Source organism: Mobula birostris, chromosome 10 (genome assembly GCF_030028105.1).
Source record: "Mobula birostris isolate sMobBir1 chromosome 10, sMobBir1.hap1, whole genome shotgun sequence".
Classification (NCBI taxonomy): Eukaryota; Metazoa; Chordata; class Chondrichthyes; order Myliobatiformes; family Myliobatidae; genus Mobula; species Mobula birostris.
In genome coordinates this window covers 126,174,090-126,194,949 of record NC_092379.1, presented here as the reverse complement: position 1 = coordinate 126,194,949, position 20,860 = coordinate 126,174,090, and the positions used below count along the sequence as shown (strand labels likewise).

General features: G+C 43.2%; 1 protein-coding gene across 5 annotated transcripts in view; it reads right to left on the bottom strand.

Moving 5' to 3' along the window:
* Nucleotides 1–20,860, bottom strand: part of col4a6 (collagen, type IV, alpha 6) — a 448,523-nt gene that overhangs the window by 94,659 nt on the left and 333,004 nt on the right. For all 5 annotated transcript variants that reach the window (XM_072270937.1, XM_072270936.1, XM_072270938.1 and 2 more), the window contains 5 exons: nt 20,554–20,703; nt 15,839–15,934; nt 11,713–11,870; nt 9,983–10,055; nt 3,309–3,415 (listed from right to left, as the gene is read on the bottom strand). In XM_072270937.1, coding sequence (XP_072127038.1) covers nt 3,309–3,415; nt 9,983–10,055; nt 11,713–11,870; nt 15,839–15,934; nt 20,554–20,703 — 584 coding nt within the window. The remainder of the gene's footprint in view (nt 1–3,308; nt 3,416–9,982; nt 10,056–11,712; nt 11,871–15,838; nt 15,935–20,553; nt 20,704–20,860) is intronic.

Sequence of the window (20,860 nt, the reverse complement as noted above, 5' to 3'; positions counted from 1 at the left end):
ATTAATGAATCCTGCTTGATCTCTCTTTGTGCTAAGTAGACCAATCAGTTTTCTCTGTGGGCGGGCTTTACAGTCGACCTCTCTCTCTCTCTCCCTTCCATATTCCATCAGTTCAGTTACTGCCGTCTGTAATGACGCTGAAATCATCCAGCCAACTGTCGGTGATGAAGTACTAAAGCCTGGCGAAGAAATTCCCAAGGCTGGCGGTGACAACCTGACTACATGAGACTGTCCTATACGGGCGGGGTATGCTGGCGTCTTAAAGGGGATTAGAGCGGGTTTAAATTGGAGCGAAATTCCAAAATTATCCGCTAAGACATCTTTAAAAACGCGCTCACAGCAAGCAAGGTCTTCGGGTTTTTTTTCCTGAAACACTTCCAATTACAGGTGCATCGAAGCCCGCGACAGGCTGGGTTAGAGTGGAGCTGTTTTCAGAAGAAAAAATGATTTTAATAAATACCCGGCCCCCACTGAGGTCTCGTCATTAGGACAATGAACTGTTTACCTGTGCTGTGCACTTTATATGCATTTTGAATTACACTTCATTAAATAATATGGTAATATATTGTTTTATGTGGTGTGCATGGTATGTGTATTGTGGCTACACCGTGGTCTGGACAGAGGTGGTTTCGTTTGTGGACAATCAGCCAGACAACAATAAACTTGAACTTGAAGATACGGAACTTCTAAATCACTCATTTAAAATCCCCCATTTCGATGTAAAAAAGTAAGTTCTGATCCCGACTATTGCAGGCAATGTGTGTGACTACGGACGTATATGCAATCAGACGTTCTCCGAATGGACGTTAAGCGGCGCACACCTGTAATAAGGATACACCTTATGCTTTTATTTCTTTTAGGGACCACAACATATTAGGGAGGCTAAGCGCAGGGAAGGCTGCTCAAGTATTTCACAGTTCTTTACAGCAGTAAACCAAAGGCTGACAGAGAAGGTCACTAGAGCTGAGGTGTACTTTACATCTTTCATCGTTGAGCATAACCTACTATTCCAAGTGTGTAAGCACACAGGCAAGCTACTCATGAAAATGTTTCCTGATTCAGAAATAGCAACAAACTATGTCTGCTCATCAACCAAGACAGCAGCTATTGTGAACATGGCACATTAAGACAGAATTCAGGAGTCAGCTGTCTCACAAAACACTTGTGAATCTGATGTCTTGCAAAATTAACAAATTCATTGACACAGACTGCTATGAGGTTGAGACTTCCAGTTGAGACCTCCCTGAAATGAGTTTCTGCAGGGTGGGATGTCTGAGAGTAACACATACAAAATGCTGGAAGAACTTGGCAGGTCAGGTAGCATCTATGGAGAGGAATAAAGAGCCGACGTTTCAGGCTGAGACTCTTCATCAGAACTGGAAGGAAAGGGGGAAGAAGCTAGAATAAGAAGGTTGGGGTGAGGGAAGGAGTGCAAGATAAAAGAAACAAAGTGAGGGGAAGGAAGGTAGGTGGTGGGGGTGATGAAGTCAGAAGCTGGGAGGTGATAGGTGGAAAAGGTAAAGGGCTGAAGAAGAAGGAACCTGATAATATAGAAGAGTGGGCCATGCGGTAAAGGGAAGAATAGAGGCACCAGTGGAAGGTGATAGCCAGGTGAGTAAAAGAGAAGGGTTAAGAGAGGAGCCAGAATGAGGAATGAAAATAGAGGGAAGGGGTAGGGGAGAAATTACCAGAAGTTATAGAAATTGATGTTCATGCCATTAGATTGGAGGCTACCCAGATGGAATGTGAAGTGTTGCTCCTCCAACCTGAGAGTGGTCTCATTGTGGCAACAGAGGAGGCCATGGACCGACATGCCAGAATGGGAATGGGCAGTAGAATTATAATGGTTGGCCACTGGGAAATACTGCAGATGGGGTGAGGGTGTTCGACAAATCAGTCCCTCAGTCTACGTCAGATCTCACCAACGTGAGACTCATTAGTGACATACACATGGGGTATGAGGCAGTTGCTGTGGAGAAAGAAAGAGTTCATGTTTCAGGTCAATGATCTTTCACCAGAACTGATAAGAAGCTCACTGATATGAAATTTTAAATCTGGTTCTCTCTGTACAGGTGCTGCTTTGCAGTGCACTTACATTATTTCCAATTCAATGCCGGGGGCTGCCTGTAGGATTCGCCGTGTTTCTAACACTGACATAGTATGCTCACAACTTGCTAACACAAACCTGTACACCTTTGGAATGCGGGAGAAAACAGGAACACCCAGGAGAAATCCACCTGGTCACAGGGAGACCATACAAACTCCTTACAAGCAGCAGCAGGAATTAAACAGGATTGGGGATCGCAGGTTCTGTAAAACGTTGCACTAACCGCTAACTACATACCACCCTTTACATTACCGTACCACTCTTTTACCTTCATCCCATAAACTAATTCAACAGAGAAGTAGGGTTAACATACTCCTGATACCCTGTCAATCCAATTGACCATGTGGAAGCACTCAATAAAATGGATGATGCTCCACTGATTTTTTCCATTACTTGCAAGGATGCATAGCCTCTTCATCTGGCCAATCAACCCAGCTTAGGATCAGTAACAACACCCCTAACTAAATTGTTGGATGGATCAGAAGGATCAATGACAGTACTAAGGGTCCTGCATATGCAGTGCTTCTAGCAAATATCTCTAATGGGTGGAAAAGACCCTGATGATCCTCCCAGCAGTCCTTGCAATCCTTTGTAGGGTCTTGCAGTCAGATGCCTTGCAATTCCCATACCAGACTGTGCTGCAGCTGGTTAGGGCACTCTTGATGGTGTTCCTGTAAAAATTGGTAAAAGAGCATGCAGACATGGTCAAGAGGTCCAGTTCCTGTTAAGACCAAACATCAGAATGGGGAAGAAATGTGATTTTAAGTGACTGACTGTGGAATGATTGTTGGGCCAGAGAGGGTGGTCTGAGTATCTCAGAAACTGTTGATCTTCTGGAATTTTCACACACAACAGTCTCTAGAGATTACAGAGAATGGTGTGAAAAACAAAAAATAAATCCAGTGGGCGGCAGTTCTGTGGGCAAAAACATTTCGTTAGTGAGCAAATCAAAGGAGAATGGCCAGGCTGGTTCACCGACAGGAAGGCAACAGTAACTCAAATAAGCACACACTACAATGTTATTGTGCATTAGAGCATCTCTAAAAGCACATGTCGAACCTTGAAGAGGGTGGGCTACAGCCGACACCTGGTTCCACCCTTGTACCTAATAAAGTGGCCTTTAAGTGTAGGGACCAATAATTATGGAACCCAGCGCCACCAACATTAATATTAGAATGCATGGGACTCCAATGGTACTTACGGGTAAACCAGGAGGTCCTGATAAACCTGGAAAGCCATCCTTTCCTGGTTTTCCTGGAATACCGGAAGGTCCTCTGGGCCCTGGAATACCACGATCTCCCTTTTGTCCTTCAAAATGGAAATCACTGTTAACCTCTGACATTGTGTTGAAATATACCAAATATAATAAATTCACCTGAATTTTCCATGTTCCATATAGTTGAAGTGATGTTGAAGTGGAATTAGGCCATCCATGCATGGCTGATCGATTGCAGTCCATCTGGTCCAGGTGACTTAACTACCTTCAAACCTTTCAGCTTCCCAAGCACCTTTGGCCTATAAATAGCAACTGCACCCACTCTGCCTCCTGACACTCTCGAACTTCCAGCATACTGCTAATGTCTTCCGCAAAGGTTTCCAATCCTCTAACTTTCCACTAATTTTTGCTCTATTATATGCCCTCTTTTTTGCTTTTATGTTGGTTTTGACTTCCTTTGTCAGCCACATTTGTGCCATCTGCCTTCAGAATACTTCTCCTTTGGGATGTATCTATCCTGCACCTTCCATTTTGGTCCCTAGAAACTCTATCCATTGCTGCTCTGTTGTCATCCCTGCCTCCATAATTCCCTTTACTCCACTGAAATACTGATATATTTGACTTTAGCTTCACCCTCTCAAATAGCAGGGTGAATTCTATCATATTATGGTCACTGTCTCTTAAGGGGTTCCTTTACCTTAAGCTCCCTAATTAAATCCGGTTTGGAAAATCTCAGTCACAGACCTGTTTTAGTGGAAGCATTAACCTGTTCCACATCAGATCAGTTAATAGCTCTGCTAAAATAATGGAATGAGGAATTTTAGAGCTTTCTGTTCATCTTCTTTAACAAAAATGAAATACCATGAAATCAGAAGATCCAGAACATAGAGAAAATGATGAAAGTACACAGCAATCCTACAGAATGAAACAGTTTGTATTTTTTTACCAGAACTTGGTTAAATTGTTGAACTGCACCACTATCATTCTAGTAATTTCATCATTCTTGTTCTAAAATCAGGTAACTTCACAAAACTTCTAATGTGTCAGACGTATATGATAAAGATGTAAAGAATGATAATTGCCAGAGCACATCAATCATTTGTTTCTTTATTGCTGTCCTGCAAAAGGAAAGATGTATTTGGAAGAAAAATTACATAATATTGTCATTCCTTTTACTCATTTGCAACAAGTTCCTATTTTTCCAGGATGGCTGCGAAGGCCAAGTCATTGGGTATACTTAAAGCAGAGGTTGGTGGGATCTTGATAAATAAGGGTGTCAAAGATGTTGGGAGAAGGCAGGAGAATGGGGTTGAGAGGTATAATAAATCAGCCACGATAGAATGGTAGAGAAGACTTAGGCAGGAAGAGGGATGAGGTCCTGAACTGTGAATTTTGAGAAGTAGGCAGAAGGCTGAAGAACAGAACCTCAAGGGTGGCGTTCTCAGGATTGCTGCCAGTGCTATGTGACAGTGATGGTAAGAATTGGAAGAGATGGCAGTTGAATGAGTGGCTGAGAAGTTGGTGCAGGGAGCAGGGTTTTAGATTTTTGGATCATTGGAATCTCTTCTGGGGAAGGTGGGACCTGCACAGATTGGATGGGTTGCACCTGAATTCTAGGGGGAGCAATATCCTTGAAGGTAGGTTTGCTAGCATGGTTCAGGAGGGTTTAAACTAATTTGCAAGGGGGATGGGACCTAGAGCGATAGAACAGTGGAAGAAGTGCATGGAGTAAAGCCAGATCTAACATATAGAGAGGCTTTGAGGAAAGAGAAGCAGAATAAACGGTCTAAAGACAGTAAGGTAGAAGGGCTGAAGTGTGTGTACCTCAATGCAAGAAACATCAGGAACAAAGGTGATGAACTGAGAGCTTGAATGCATACATGGAATTATGATGTAGTGGCCATTACAGAGACTTGGCTGGCACCAGGGCAGGAATGGATTCTCAACTTTCCTGGATTTTAGTGCTTTAAAAGGGATAGAGAGGGTGGAAAAAGGGGAGGAGGGGTGGCATTACTGGTCAGGGATAATATTACAGCTACAGAAAGGGTGGGTAATGTAGCAGGATCCTCTTTTGAGTCAGTATGGGTGGAAGTCAGGAACAGAAAGGGAGCAGTTACTCTATTGGGGGTATTCTATAGGTCCCCTGGTAGCAGCAGAGATACAGAGGAGCAGACTGGGAGGCAGATTTTGGAAAGGTGCAAAAATAACAGGGTTGTTATCATGGGTGACTTTAACTTCCCTAATATTGATTGGCACCTGATTAGTTCCAAAGGTTTAGATGGGACAGAGTTTGTTAAGTGTGTCCAGGATGGATTCCTGTCACAGTATGTGGACAGGTCATCTAGGGGGAATGCCATACAAGTATATTAAGAGCAAAAGGATTGTAAGGGATAAAATTGGTCCTCTTGAAGATCAGAGTGGTCGGCTTTGTGCGGAACCAAAGGAAATGGGGGAGATCTTAAATAGGTTTTTTTGCGTCTGTATTTACTAAGGAAGCTGGCATGAAATCTATGGAATTGAGGGAATCAAGTAGTGAGACCATGGAAACTGTACAGATTGAAAAGGAGGAGGTGCTTGCTGTCTTGAGGAAAGTTAAAGTGGATAAATCCCCGGGACCTGACAGAGTGTTCCCTCGGACCTTGAAGGAGACTAGTGTTGAAATTGCGGGAGCCCTGGCAGAAATATTTAAAATGTCGCTGTCTACAGGTGAAGTGCTGGAGGATTGGAGAGTGGCTCATGTTGGTCCGTTGTTTAAAAAAGGATCGAAAAGTAATCCGGGAAATTATAGGCCGGTGAGTTTAACGTCGGTAGTAGGTAAGTTATTGGAGAGAGTACTAAGAGACAGAATCTACAAGCATTTGGATAGACAGGGGCTTATTAGGGAGAGTCAACATGGCTTTGTGCGTGGTAGGTCATGTTTGACCAATCTGTTGGAGTTTTTCAAGAAGGTTACTAGGAAAGTGGATGAAGGGAAGGCAGTGGATATTGTCTACATGGACTTCAGTAAGGCCTTTGACAAGGTCCCGCATGGAGGTTAGTTAGGAAAATTCAGTCGCTAGGTATACATGGAGAGGTGGTAAATTGGATTAGACATTGGCTCGATGGAAGAAGCCAAAGAGTGGTAGTAGAGGATTGCTTCTCAGAGTGGAGGCCTGTGACTAGTGGTGTGCCACAGGGATCAGTGCTGGGTCCATTGTTATTTGTCATCTATATCAATGATATGGATGATAATGTGGTAAATTGGATCAGCAAGTTTGCTGATGATACAAAGATTGGAGGTGTAGTAGACAGTGAGGAAGGTTTTCAGAGCCTGCAGAGGGACTTGGACCAGCTGGAAAAATGGGCTGATAAATGGCAGATGGAGTTTAATACTGACAAGTGTGAGGTATTGCACGTTGGAAGGATAAACCAATGTAGAACATACAGGGTTAATGGTAAGGCACTGAGGAGTGCAGTGGAACAGAGGGATCTGGGAATACAGATACAAAATTCCCTAAAAGTGTCGTCACAGGTAGATAGGGTCGTAAAGAGAGCTTTTGGTACATTGGCCTTTATTAATCGAAGTATTGAGTATAAAAGCTGGAATGTTATGATGAGGTTGTATAAGGCATTGGTGAGGCCGAATCTAGAGTATTGTGTTCAGTTTTGGTCACCAAATTACAGGAAGGATATAAATAAGGTTGAAAGAGTGCAGAGAAGGTTTACAAGGATGTTGCCGGGACTTGAGAAACTCAGTTACAGAGAAAGGTTGAATAGGTTAGGACTTTATTCCCTGGAGCGTAGAGGAATGAGGGGAGATTTGATAGAGGTATATAAAATTATGATGGGTATAGATAGAGTGAATGCAAGCAGGCTTTTTCCACTGAGGCAAGGGGAGAAAAAAACCAGAGGACATGGGTTAAGGGTGAGGGGGGAAAAGTTTAAAGGGAACATTAGTGGGGGCTTCTTCACACAGAGAGTGGTGGGAGTATGGAATGAGCTGCCAGACGAGGTGGTAAATGTGGGTTCTTTTTTAACATTTAAGAATAAATTGGACAAATACATGGATGGGTGGAGTATAGAGGGATATGGTCTGTGTGCAGGTCAGTGGGACTAGGTAGAAAATGGTTCGGCACAGCCAAGAAGGGCTAAAGGGCCTGTTTCTGTGCTGTAGTTTCTATGGTTCTATGGTTCTATAGATCTAGTACTAGGTAATGAACTGGGTCAGGTCACAGATCTCTCAGTGGGTGAGCATCTGGGGGACAGTGGCCACCGCTCCCTGGCCTTTAGCATTATCATGGAAAAGGACAGAATCAGAGAGGACAGGAAAATTTTTAATTGGGGAAGGCTATAAGGCTAGAACTTACGGGTGTGAATTGGGATGATGTTTTTGCAGGGAAATGTACTATGGACATGTGGTCGATGTTTAGAGATCTCTTGCAGGATGTTAGGGATAAATTTGTCCCAGCGAGGAAGATAAAGAATGGTACGGTGAAGGAACCATGGGTGACAAGTGAGGTGGAAAATCTAGTCAGGTGGAAGAAGGCAGCATACATGAGGTTTAGGAAGCAAGGATTAGATGGGTCTATTGAGGAATATAGGGAAACAAGAAAGGAGCTTAAGAAGGGGCTGAGAAAAGCAAGAAGGGGGCATGAGAAGGCCTTGGCGAGTACGGTAAAGGAAAACCCCAAGACATTCTACAATTATGTGAAGAAAAAAAGGATGACAGGAGTGAAGGTAGGACCAATTAGAGATAAAGGTTGGAAGATGTTCCTGGAGGCTGTGGAAGTGAGCGAGATCCTCAATAAATACTTCTCTTCGGTATTCACCAATGAGAGGGAACTTGATGATGGTGAGGACAATATGAGTGAGGTTGATGTTCTGGAGCATGTTGATATTAAGGGAGAGGAGGTGTTGGAGTTGTTAAAATACATTAAGACGGCTAAGTCCCCGGGGCCTGACGGAATATTCCCCAGGCTGCTCCACGAAGCGAGGGAAGAGATTGCTGATTGCTATTCAGAAAGTCAGAAGGCATGGGATCCAGGGAAGTTTGGCCAGGTGGATTCAGAATCGGCTTGCCTGCAGAAGGCAGGGAGTTGTGGTGGAGGGAGTACATTCAGATTGGAGGATTGTGACTAGTGGTGTCCCACAAGGATCTGTTCTGGGACCTCTACTTTTCGTGATTTTTATTAACGACCTGGATGTGGGGGTAGAAGGGTGGGTTGGCAAGTTTGCAGACGACACCGAGGTTGGTGGTGTTGTAGATAGTGTAGAGGATTGTCTAAGATTGCAGAGGGACATTGATAAGATAAAGAAGTGGGCTGAGAAGTGGCAGATGGAGTTCAACCCGGAGAAGTGTGAGGTGGTACACTTTGGAAGGACAAACTCCAAGGCAGAGTACAAAGTAAATGGCAGGATACTTGGTAGTGTGGAGGAGCAGAGGGATCTCGGGGTACATGTCCACAGATCCCGGAAAGTTGCCTCACAGGTGGATAGGGTAGTTAAGAAAGCTTATGGGGTGTTAGCTTTCATAAGTCGAGGGATAGAGGTTAAGAGTTGCGATGTAATGCTACAGTTCTATAAAACTCTGGTTAGGCCACACTTGGAGTACTGTGTCCAGTTCTGGTCGCCTCACTATAAGAAGGATGTGGAAGCATTGGAAAGGGTACAGAGGAGATTTACCAGGATGCTGCCTGGTTTAGAGAGTATGCATTATGATCAGAGATTAAGGGAGCTAGGGCTTTACTCTTTGGAGAGGAGGAGGATGAGAGGAGACATGATAGAGGTGTACAAGATAATGAGAGGAATAGATAGAGTGGATAGCCAGCGCCTCTTCCCCAGGGCACCACTGCTCAAAACAAGAGGACATGGCTTTAAGGTAAGGGGTGGGAAGTTCAAGGGAGATATTAGAGGAAGGCTTTTTACTCAGAGAGTTGTTGGTGCGTGGAATGCACTGTCTGAGTCAGTGGTGGAGGCAGATTCACTAGTGAAGTTTAAGAGACTGCTAGACAGGTATACGGAGGAATTTAAGCTGAGGGCTTATATGGGAGGCAGGGTTTGAGGGTCCGCACAGCATTGTTTGCCAAAGGGCCTGTACTGTGCTGTACTATTCTATGTTCTATGTTCTAAGACTTGATGTGCAGAATGGCCTAATTCTGTTGTTTTTATCTGATGGTAATACTAGGATGCCTGTCTAGTGGTTACATTAGGAAATCTCAGCCATAATTTTGGGAGAATTTTTCCTGACTTCCTCTGGAACAGTTTTTTTTAAAATTATGAATCTCCTAATTACAAACGTTTGTAGTTCAGAGAGCAAATGAACTGTAGTGTGGAAAATGGCAGCACAGAAGAGAGCAGAAACAGCACTCCAATTACTGCAGCCGATGTAGGCTGCATGACCATGAGGGAACATTCCTGACCCTCTTCTATGTCCTACCATAATGAGACCAAAAATCTCCATGCTTAGGAATGGGAAAACTATCCAGGTTTATCAACTCTCACTTGGAAATGTGTCTCAAATCCCGGACTACCAGAAGGTCCCTTGGCTTTGATACAGCAGGATCACCCTTTTACTCTTCAAAATGGAAACTATTCAAAAGCAAAAACCAAATTGTACAGGTGACCCTTCTGCTTCAGAGTGGCGTTGTGTGCTGAGATGGTGAAACAATATTTATTTGTACCTTTTGCCGATATAAATGATGAGTCCCCTTTTTGTCCTTTACGACCTCGCCCTCCTGGAACACCCGGAAGACCCTAAAACACCAGAGAGACAGTCAGCATTGTCCATCAACAGTTCATAAGACCATAAGAGATAGGGGCAGAGTTGGGCCATTAGGTCTGCTCTGCCATTTCATTGTGGCTGGTCTATTTTCCCTCTCAACTCTATTCTCCTACTTTCTCCCTACAACTTTTCATGCCCTGACTAATCAAGAACAGATCAACCTCTGTCTTCTATATACCCAATGACCTGGCCTCCACAGCCACCTGTGACAAAGAATTCTACAGATTCACAGACCTTTCGCTAAAGAAATTCCTCCTCATCTCTGTTCTAAATGGACATCCCTCTATTCTGAGGTTGTGCCCTCTGGTCCTAGACTTCCCCACTCTAGTAAACATCCTCTCCACATCCACTCTATCTAGGCATTTCAACATTCAATAAGTTTCAGTGAGAACCCCCTTATTCTTCCAAATTCCAGTGAATACAGGGCCAAAGTTATCAACAACTCTTCATACAATAACCCTTTAATTCCTGAATTCATGCTCCTGAACCTCCTCTGAACCATCTCCAAGGTCAGTACATCCTTTCTTAGATAAGGGTCCAAAATTGCTCACAATACTCCAAGTGAGGCTTCATCGGTGCTTTATAAAGCCTCAGTATTACATACTTGCTTTTATATTCTAGTCCTCTTAGAATGAATGCTAACATCACATTTATCTTCCTCAACAGCCCTCTATAGAACTTAGAACAAACAGCATAGAACATTGAACAATTCAGCTCAAGAACATGCCATCCCCCCATAATATCTGCACTGATAAGATGCCAAATTAAACTAAACCTCTTGAACCTGCCATATCCTTCCATTTGCTACATATTCAAAAGCATTAATAACACTACCATATCTGCTTTCACCACTGCCCTGTTCCTATCTGGAAAATGCATCTCCATTCCCCCTCTCACCTGAAATGCATCTCCTCATATGTTCGACATTTCCACCCTAACAAGAACATTCTGACTGCCTAATTCTATACATGCGTCCGACAGAGGTAGAATTAGGCCATTCAGCCCATCGAGTCTGCTCTACCATTCCACCATGGTTGATTTAATATCTCCCTCAACCCCATTCTCCTACCCTTCTCCCTGTCACCTTTGGTAAAGAAAATCTGTCCTCATCCCTGTTCTAAAGGGACCTCCCTGTGTTCTGAGGCTGCGCCCTCTGGTCTTGGCTTTCTCCACTAAAGGAAATAGGTACTCAACGTTCACTTTATCTACGCTTTTCAATATTCCATAGGTTTAAACGAGATCCACCCTCCCTTCCCCATTTTTCTAAACTCGAGCAAATACAGGCCTAGAGCCATCAAATGCTCCTCATACATAAACCTTTCATTTCCAGGATTATTCTTGTGAACCTCCTCTGGACACTCTCCTTTCTCAGATAAGTGGCCCAAAGTTGCTACTATGACTTGTAGAAAAATTGCTACAAATTTCTTCCTGTAATTGCCCTTCTACATAAAACTGACTTAAAGTGATCTTATCGATTCTTCTTCTCACTTCAGAAATCAGAGACACAGGGGAGAATCCATGCTAGAGAATGGGTCAGACTTATTTACCTTTTGACATGCAACATCTTCTCATAGTTGTTGTGGTGATATCAGAATAAAAGATCAGAGTTCCCAAGCAATAATTACTTACTGGTGGGCCTACTTGCCCTGGATCCCCGGGTGATCCTGGGTCTCCACACTGTCCTTTGCCACTATTAAATCCAGGCTTTCCTGGCTTTCCAGGAGGACCAGGGGGACCTGGATATCCTCCTGTAATCACACCATTGCAGACACAATCTCCTGGTTCACCTGGCAAGAGGAAACACCATCACTTAAATAACACATTGCAGCTTATTTTTGTGTGAAACAGTGACTGAAATTAAAAGGAAGGACAAATCTTTTCCCTGGTTCAAGGATTCAGGTTTTTCAGGTTGTTTATATACACACACACACACACACACACACTGCTTCAGAACCAGAGTGTACTGAAGAGTATATACATTGATATGTGTGTGTATGTATATGTGTGTGTGTGTGTGTGTGTGTATATATATATATATATATATATATATATATATATATACACACACACACATAAATAAAGGCACAATAAGTATAAAGAACACAATTAAAAAGAACAAAAACATAATAATTTTCAACTGTGTTAATTATTGTGTTTTTCTTTTTGCTGCATAAGATCTGGGAGTAACAATCATTTTGTTCTCCCTTACACTCATGTACTGATAATGAGTAATGATAATAAAAATGAACAATCTTGAATCTTGAAGCATTTTCAAAATCTATTTTTAAGACATGAGAGGTACCAGTAAGATCCACTCATTGCCAACATAACCTGCCACCTTCTCATCTCAGAGTCCTATAGGGCCACATTGCTTTGGGCATGGAGGGAGGCAAGGACACTTGTGGGGTCTTCGTCTTAACAGAGGCTCAACTATACAAGGTCAGGCAATGTCTAGAGTTCTGAACTACCAGCTGACAGTATAGGAACTAGTTTAACTTTACACACTGACTGCTAACATCATCTCCTTCCAGCAGAATGACACATCCCACACATCTGGCAATAGAAGCATACCCATGCCTATCAGTTGGCATTTTAATCTCCAGTCACTCAACAATGGGTCCCACAGCTTCCAGTTCTGCATGTCATATGCATAGGGTGAAGTTACAGGTCATAGAAGCCATCATTTTTACCACATGAGCTTCCTTTGGTGATAAGAATTCGAGTAAATTCCACTGGAACAGAAGTATAGATCGATAGAAAATACTGTACAATTAGTTGGCCTTTGGCCCATGATATTGTGCCTTTTAATTTGAGACTTTTTTAGATTCTGGTTTATTTATCACATATACAGTACATTGAAACATACAGTGGAATGTGTCATTTGCGTTAACAGCCAACACACCCGAGGATGTTCTAGGGGCAGCCCGCAAGGTGTCGCCACACATTCCGGTGCCAGCATTTCATGCCCAGCATGTTCAGAAGAACAACACTGAACACAACAAACAACCACACAACAACAGCAAAACAAGCCCCCTACCCCATCCCCCCACTCTCTCACTCCAGGACAGTATTTAGTAATCAAACGCCCACTTAAACTAATCCCTTCAAGCTTAGACAATGCTCACACCTCTCCATTCTCTGACTGTCTAGGAGCCTCCTTCGTGCCTCTGCCATCACCATGGCAGCACATTCCAGGCGTCCACCACCGTCTGTGCAAAAACTTGCCCACACATCTCCTCTGAACTTAACCCCTCTCACTTTAAACGCATTCTCTCTAGTACTGTACAGACCTGGCTGGTGGCATCAGTGCCGGATAGGTCCCGAAATAGGTCTCGGGACGAAAGGGCCCGAGTTCGAATCCAGCCGGCTCCCCTGCACGCTTTCCATCCGTGCTGGGTTATGAGCTGGTGATCTCTTTGGAAACTCACCTGGCAGAAGGCAATGGCAAACCACTGCTGTAACTTGCCTCGTACACGGTTCCCCACTACGTCAGAGAGGTGTGGAGGGAAATCGTCTGCTAACCGGAGAAACTCCGGATGTGACATACCTTTCCTTTCCTTTTCCTAGTATTATACACATTGACCCTGGCAGAAAGATAACAACTGTCCACTACGCCTCTCAATCTTATAAACCTCTCTCAGCCTTCACTGTCCCAGAGAAAACAACCCAATCTCTCCTTGTAGCCTCTGCCCTCTAAATCCAGGCAGCATCTTGGTGAACCTCTTCTGCACTCTCACCAAAACCTTGACATCCTTCAAGAGCAACCAGAAATGTATGTAATACTCCAGATGTTGTTTAACCAGGATTTTATACAGTTACACCATAGGTTCCTGTCACTTGAATTCAGTCACTCAACTAATAATGGCAAACACGCCATACATTTCCTCTATCACCCTATCAACTTGCATAGCCATTTTCAGGGAGCTATGGATTTGGATCCCTCGATCCCACTGACAAGGCTCCTGCTTTGACTGTGTACTGTGCTTTCACATTTGATCTTGCAAAGCGCAACATCTCTCAGTTAACCGGGTTAAACTTATTAATTCCACATCCCATTCCCATTCTGACATGTCTATCCACGGCCTCCTCTACTGTAAAGATGAAGCCACACTCAGGTTGGAGGAACAACACCTTATATTCCGTCTGGGTAGCCTCCAACCTGGACATGAACATCGACTTTTCTAACTTCCGCTAATGCCCCACCTCCCCCTCGTACCCCATCCGTTATTTATTTATATACACACATTCTTTCTCTCACTCTCCTTTTTCTCTCTCTGTCCCTCTCACTATACCCCTTGCCCATCCTCTGGTTCTCTGCCCCCCCCGCCCCCCCGTCTTTCTCCCCGGACTTCCTGTCCCATGATCCTCTCATATCCCCTTTGCCAATCACCTGTCCAGCTCTTGGCTCCATCCCTCCCCCTCCTGTCTTCTCCTATCATTTTGGATCTCCCCCTCCCCCTCCCACTTTCAAATCTCTTACTAACTCTTCCTTCAGTTAGTCCTGATGAAGGGTCTCGGCCTGAAACGTCGACTGTACCTCTTCCTAGAGATGCTGCCTGGCCTGCTGCGTTCACCAGCAACTTTGATGTGTGTTGCTTAAACTCCATCTGCCGTTTTTCCACACATATATCTGCAATTGATCTACATCCTAGTGAATTTTCAGCCCATTTTTGTATCATCTGCAAAATATTTTATTCCAGTAACTTAAATGCTAAAAGATAAAGTCCTGATCTCTCATTCTACCTTGTTATTACCCTTGCGCCTTACTTATCTACCTGGACTGCATTTTCTCTGAAACTACATTTTATTCTGTATTCTGTTTTCTTTTTACTGCCTTACTGTAATTATGTGTTGCATGATCTGTCTGGAGGGACTGCTTCGTCGAGCACCTCCACTCCATCTGCCTAAAGCAGAACTTCCTGGTGGCCGCACATTTTAATTCCCAATCCCATTCCCGTTCCAACATGACAGTCCATGGTCTCCTCTTATGCCAAGATGAGACCACGCTCACGGTGGAGGAGAAACACCTTATATTCCATCTGGGTTGCCTCCAACCTGATGGCATAAACATTGTTTTCTCCTTCAAGTAAAAAAATCACTCCCCCTCCCATCTTAACCTATTCCCCACTCTCCCACTCTGGCCTCCTATCTCTTCCCATCTGCCAATCACCTCCTCCTGGGTCCCTTCCTCTTTCCCTTTCTCCTGTGTTCCCCTCTCCACTCGTCTCTGATTCCTTTCCTCCAGCCCTTTACTTTTCCCACCCACATGGGCTTCACCCACCACCTTCGAGCTAGCTTTCTTCCACCCCCCCACCTCGCCACCCCTACCTCTTTATTCTGGCATCTTCCCCCTTCCTTTTCAGTCCTGATGAAGTGTCTTGGCCCGCAGCATCAACTGCTTATCCATTTCCACAGATGCTGCCTGACCTGCTGAGTTTCTCCAGCATTTTGTGTGAGTTGTCACAGAAAGCAAAAAAAAAAGCTTTTCACTGTATTTTGGAACATGTGACAAGATAATAAACTAATACCAATGCCAATAACAGACAAGTGTTACTTGATAGCTAACACGCACAAGACACAGGCAGTATTTATGGAGAAAAATAAACAGTTGACATTTTATTCTGAGACCCTTCCTGAAACATCAACTGTTTATTCCTCTCCATAGGTGCTGCCTGGCCTGCTGAGCTCCTCAGGCACCTGTTTCAGCATCTGTAGAACCTGATGTGTTTACTTTTAGTCAGTTATATTTACTCACCTTTATATCCTTTGCTGCCTCTGAACCCTGGGGGCCCTCTTGGTCCAGGTAAGCCAGGGGGTCCAGGTTCTCCAGTGACTCTGCTGCCCTCAATATCTAGACATATCATCAAAAACAAGCAGTAGGTTCAGTGGTGAAGGCAAAGTGATATTTGCTTTCTACCATCTTTTTTTGTTTAAGTATTGTTATTCAGAATGATAAATTTGAAATGCGACGACCAGAGGTCTAAACGTCTAAACCCACATTTTATGTATTCTCCCAATGGTTAAAGCCATGAGATATTAAAGCAAGAATTTGAAGTAATTAAAAAGATGGACATGACTATCATGGGGCACAATAAATATTTTCTTTATCAGCACACAAACTATTAAAACACATTTGCACAAACAAGAGTAAAACATATTCTAAAGAGCTGAGTTGGAGATGTAAGTTGTATTGTCTTTAAATCAGAAACGGTGAGGTTCAAGCTCAGATCCATAAAGCTCTCACTTTTTTTTCTCTGCACCAATGAAATTCTTGAGCTGTAGGAGACCTGCACTGTCAGAGGTTCTATCCTTCAGATGAGACCCAGACTGTCGTCTCAGGGTGTTGTAAAGCAAGGAGCTGGGGCGTGCTCTTAAAAAAAAGGCAGGCAAGTTGTCCACAGCACCTTTGCCAATATTTATCCTTCAATTGAAGCTGAAAGAAACCTAGATTACCTGATCATTAACCTTGTTACTCTTCACAAGATGTGATTTGGCTGCCACCAAATTCTGAATTGACATTAATAACTGAACAACAAAGGTAACTGCCTCAGAAAGAAACCTGTATGTGATGAACACTAAAAAAAGTTCTTTCTTTCATTTTTTCCCTTGTTAAATATTTTAGAACCCTTAGTATCATTTAGAAATTTCATGCATTATCTAACGACATTGAAGGACCCTTGACTTAACGTGAAGGAATTTCTGCTTAACATAGCTAATGGATGCATCTCTGAAACCTTTCTACCAATATAAAAGTACATACATGTGCTCATTTCACAAATAATCACATAAATTAGCCCGGATTCCAGGTAATTATGTATAGTAAAATTATATCTCACAATTATACTTTATACTTTATTGTCACCAAACAATTGGTACTAGAATGTACAATCATCACAACGATATTTGATTCTGCGTTTCACACTCCCTGTACTACAAATATTAAATATTAAAAATATTAAAAATAGTTAAAATTAGTAAATATTAAAAAATTAAATTATAAATCATAAATAGAAAATAGAAAAATGGGAAGTAAGGTAGTGCAAAAAAACCCGAGAGGCAGGTCCCGATATTTGGAGGGTACGGCCCAGATCCGGGTCAGGATCTGTTCAGCAGTCTTATCACAGTTGGAAAGAAGCTGTTCCCAAATCTGGCCGTATGAGTCTTCAAGCTCCTGAGCCTTCTCCTGGAGGGAAGAGGGACGAAAAGTGTGTTGGCTGGGTGGGTCGTGTCCTTGATTATCCTGGCAGCACTGCTCCGACAGCGTGCGGGCAAAGTGAGTCCACGGACGGAAGATTGGTTTGTATGATGTGCTGGGCTGTGTTCACGATCTTCTGCAGCTTCTTTCGGTCTTGGACAGGACAACTTCCATACCAGGTTGTGATGCACCCTAGAAGAATGCTTTCTATGGTGCATCTATAAAAATTAGTGGGGGTTTTAGGGGACAAGCCAAATTTCTTTAGTTTTCTCAGGAAGTAAAGGCACTGGTGGGCCTTCTTGGCAGTGGACTCTGCTTGGTTGGACCAAGTCAGGTCATTTGTGATATTGACCCCGAGGAACTTAAAGCTTTTGACCTGTTCCACTTGCGCACCTCCGATGTAAATTGGGTTGTGTGGTCCGCTACTCCTTCTGAAGTCAACAACCAATTCCTTCGCCTTGTTGACGTTGAGGGATAGGTTACTGTCTTCGCACCATGCCACCAGGCTCTTAATTTCCTCTCTGTACTCAATCTCATCATTACCTGAGATACGGCCTACAATTGTGGTGTCATCAGCAAACTTATATATTGAGTTTGATGGAAACTTGGCTACACAATCCTGGGTGTACAGTGAGTACAGCAGGGGGCTGAGTACACAGCCTTGTGGGGCACCGGTGCTCAGAGTGATTGTAGAGGAGAGCTTGTCCCCTATTTTTACAGCCTGGGTCCTGTCTGTGAGGAAGTTGAAGATCCAGCTGCAGATCTGAGTGCTAAGGCCCAGGTTCCAGAGCTTAGGAATCAGTTTATTTGGAATGATAGTATTAAGGGCAGAGCTGTAGTCAATGAAAAGGAGCGTTACGTATACGTCTTCATTCTCCAGGTGTTCTAAGGAGGAATGTAGGGCCAGAGTGATGGCATCTGCCGTTGACCTGTTGCTCCGGTAGGTGAATTGCAAAGTAATTATATGAGATATATGATTTATAATAGGGTTGAGAAACTTTTTACAAAGTCAAGAGGTTTTACTGAAGCTTAAGTACCTAATGTATAAGATGAAAAATTTTAGCATTATTGAGAATATTGTTAGTCAGGAGACAGAACAATATTCTCCACTAAATATACATTAAGATTTCCTTTACCCACACTACCTGCTGAGATGCCATAGTCTAGAAGTCAAATTCACTGGGCAAATATCAGTGAGAAAATCACTCAAAAAAGCAGCACGAGAATATAACTGAACAAAAAAGAAAGTTTTGTTTTGATGAGCATGCAACCTTCTTCAACAGAATCCATAATGTTAATTCACAACTCCCGAACCCTCAGTGAAACCAACGTATAAAGTACTAAAGCCAAGGACAGTTAAAACACATGGAAGGTGGCAGTAACTGCAGCTGGTGCAATGGCGAAGGAGCCTCTGACAGCAGAGAAACCAGGGAAGGTTGAGATTGGAGACTTCAGTATTTGAGGTGAGTGGAGGTATTAATTGCAATGGAGGTGGCCCAGAGAGGAGGAGGTGTGTAGTGGATGGTGTAAATAGGGATACAGTCTGGACCAATGCTATTAAATTCAGGGAGTTCGCCTGGGAATAATGTGCACTAATTTCTGGATCAATACTCCAAAAGAAGTATCGAATAAGGAATTATATCCTTTGAAATGTATCTGATGTAGAAATGGTGTCTAGTACACGGGTCTGATTTTATCCAAGCTCTTGATTACAGTAAATGTTTCTGGACAGCAGGCTCTGATGTCTAATTATGTTTCCTGCTGCCTCTACGAAGCCAGAATCTCTCTAACTGCACTGTTGCCTTTGGGTACGCTTGTAGCCCACCCAGCACGTTAAAAACTCTGGACACCTAAATGATGGGCAAGTGCTAAGAATCAGAATCAGGTTTGTTATCAATTTGTTGTCTTGTGGCAGCCCTACAGTGCTATACATAAAAATTACTATAGGCTACAATGAGAAATATAAAAACAAGTAGTGCAAGAAGAGAACAAGATAGTGATAGCGGGATACCGATAATGGAAAGAAAGAAGATATTCCTAAAATGCTGAGTTGTGTCTTCAGGATCGTATGCCTCCTCCTTGATGGTAGTAGTGAGAAGAGAGAATGGAGCCGACTGATTCTACAGCCCTCCCGAGAACTCAACACCAGGGATCTCTGGATGCAAACCCCAAATTTGAAATAATGTCAACAGCTTCCTTCATCTCCTCTAATCTTGGTGGGTGTCCTGCACAATGAACATGATGCCTTATCTAAGCTTCTCAGTTCAGGAAGATAAGAGAAGCATTGATCAAGGCTATGTTCATCTCACCATCTTGTACTAAAACTAATAATTCTCTCAGAGACTTCCGAAAGAGCTGATTGTGGACTTCAGGAAGGGTAAGATGAAGGAACACGTACCAGTCCTCATTGAGGGATCAGAAGTGGAGAGAGTGAGCAGCTTCGAGATCCCAGGTGTCAAGATCTCTGAAGATCTAACCTGGTCCCAGCATATGGATGCAGTTATAAAGAAGGCAAGACAGCAGCTATACTTCATTAGGAGTTTGAAGCGATTTGGCAAGTCAACAAATACGCTCAAACACTTCTGTAGTTGCACTTTGGAGAGCATTCTGACAGGCTGCATCACTATCTGGTATGGAGGGGCTACTGCACAGGACTGAAAGAAGCTGCAGAGGGCTGTAAATCTAGCCAGCTCCATCTTGGGTACTAACCTACAAAGTGTCCAGGACATCTTTAGAAAGTGGTGTTTTAGAAAGGCAGTGTCCATTATTAAGGACCTCCAGCACCCAGGGCATGCCCTTTTCTCACTGTTACCATCAGGCAGTAGATACAGAAGCCTGAAGGCAGACACTCAGCGATTCAGGAACAGCTTCTTCCCCTCTGTCATCCTAAATGGACTTTGAAACTTTGGACACTACCTTACTTTTTTTTAATATACACATTTCTGTTTTTGCACATTTTTTTAATAATCTATTCAATATATGTAATTGATTTACTTGTTTATTTATTATGTGTGTTTTTTTTCTCTCTCTCTGCTAGATTATGTATTGCATTGAACTGCTGCTGCTAGGTTAACAAATTTTATGTCACATAATAAACCTGATGCCAATTCTGGTTCTTTCAGTGTAGAGGCATTCTGCAAAGCAGATGGAAATTGGAGATCTGAACTCACGTTATGAAATGACTCCAAAATATGTGTTGTTAAAGTCAACCGCTTGTGATTCAAAGTTAGCCCAAAATGCATGCAAGTTTCATCGCAACATTTATAAGACCGTACTTCTTGATGCTGGTGGTCCTGCTGGTCCTGGGGGGCCTGGTAGACCAGGTGGGCCTGGAACTGCAAGTTGTGAAAATGACCCCCTTCCTGGTGCACCTCTTTCTCCTTTAGGACCTGGAATTCCTGGAAATCCTTCACGACCTTTTGGACCTAACCAAGGGGAGAAACAAATCAAACATTTACTAGTAGATGAAATCAAGTTAACATCTTCCCACACAAAAGATTCACCAGCTGTAGAAGTCATCGCTGTTACTAAACCAACCTGAGTGTCCTGGGCCTGGCCAAAGTGGCAAACCACAAGCTCAGA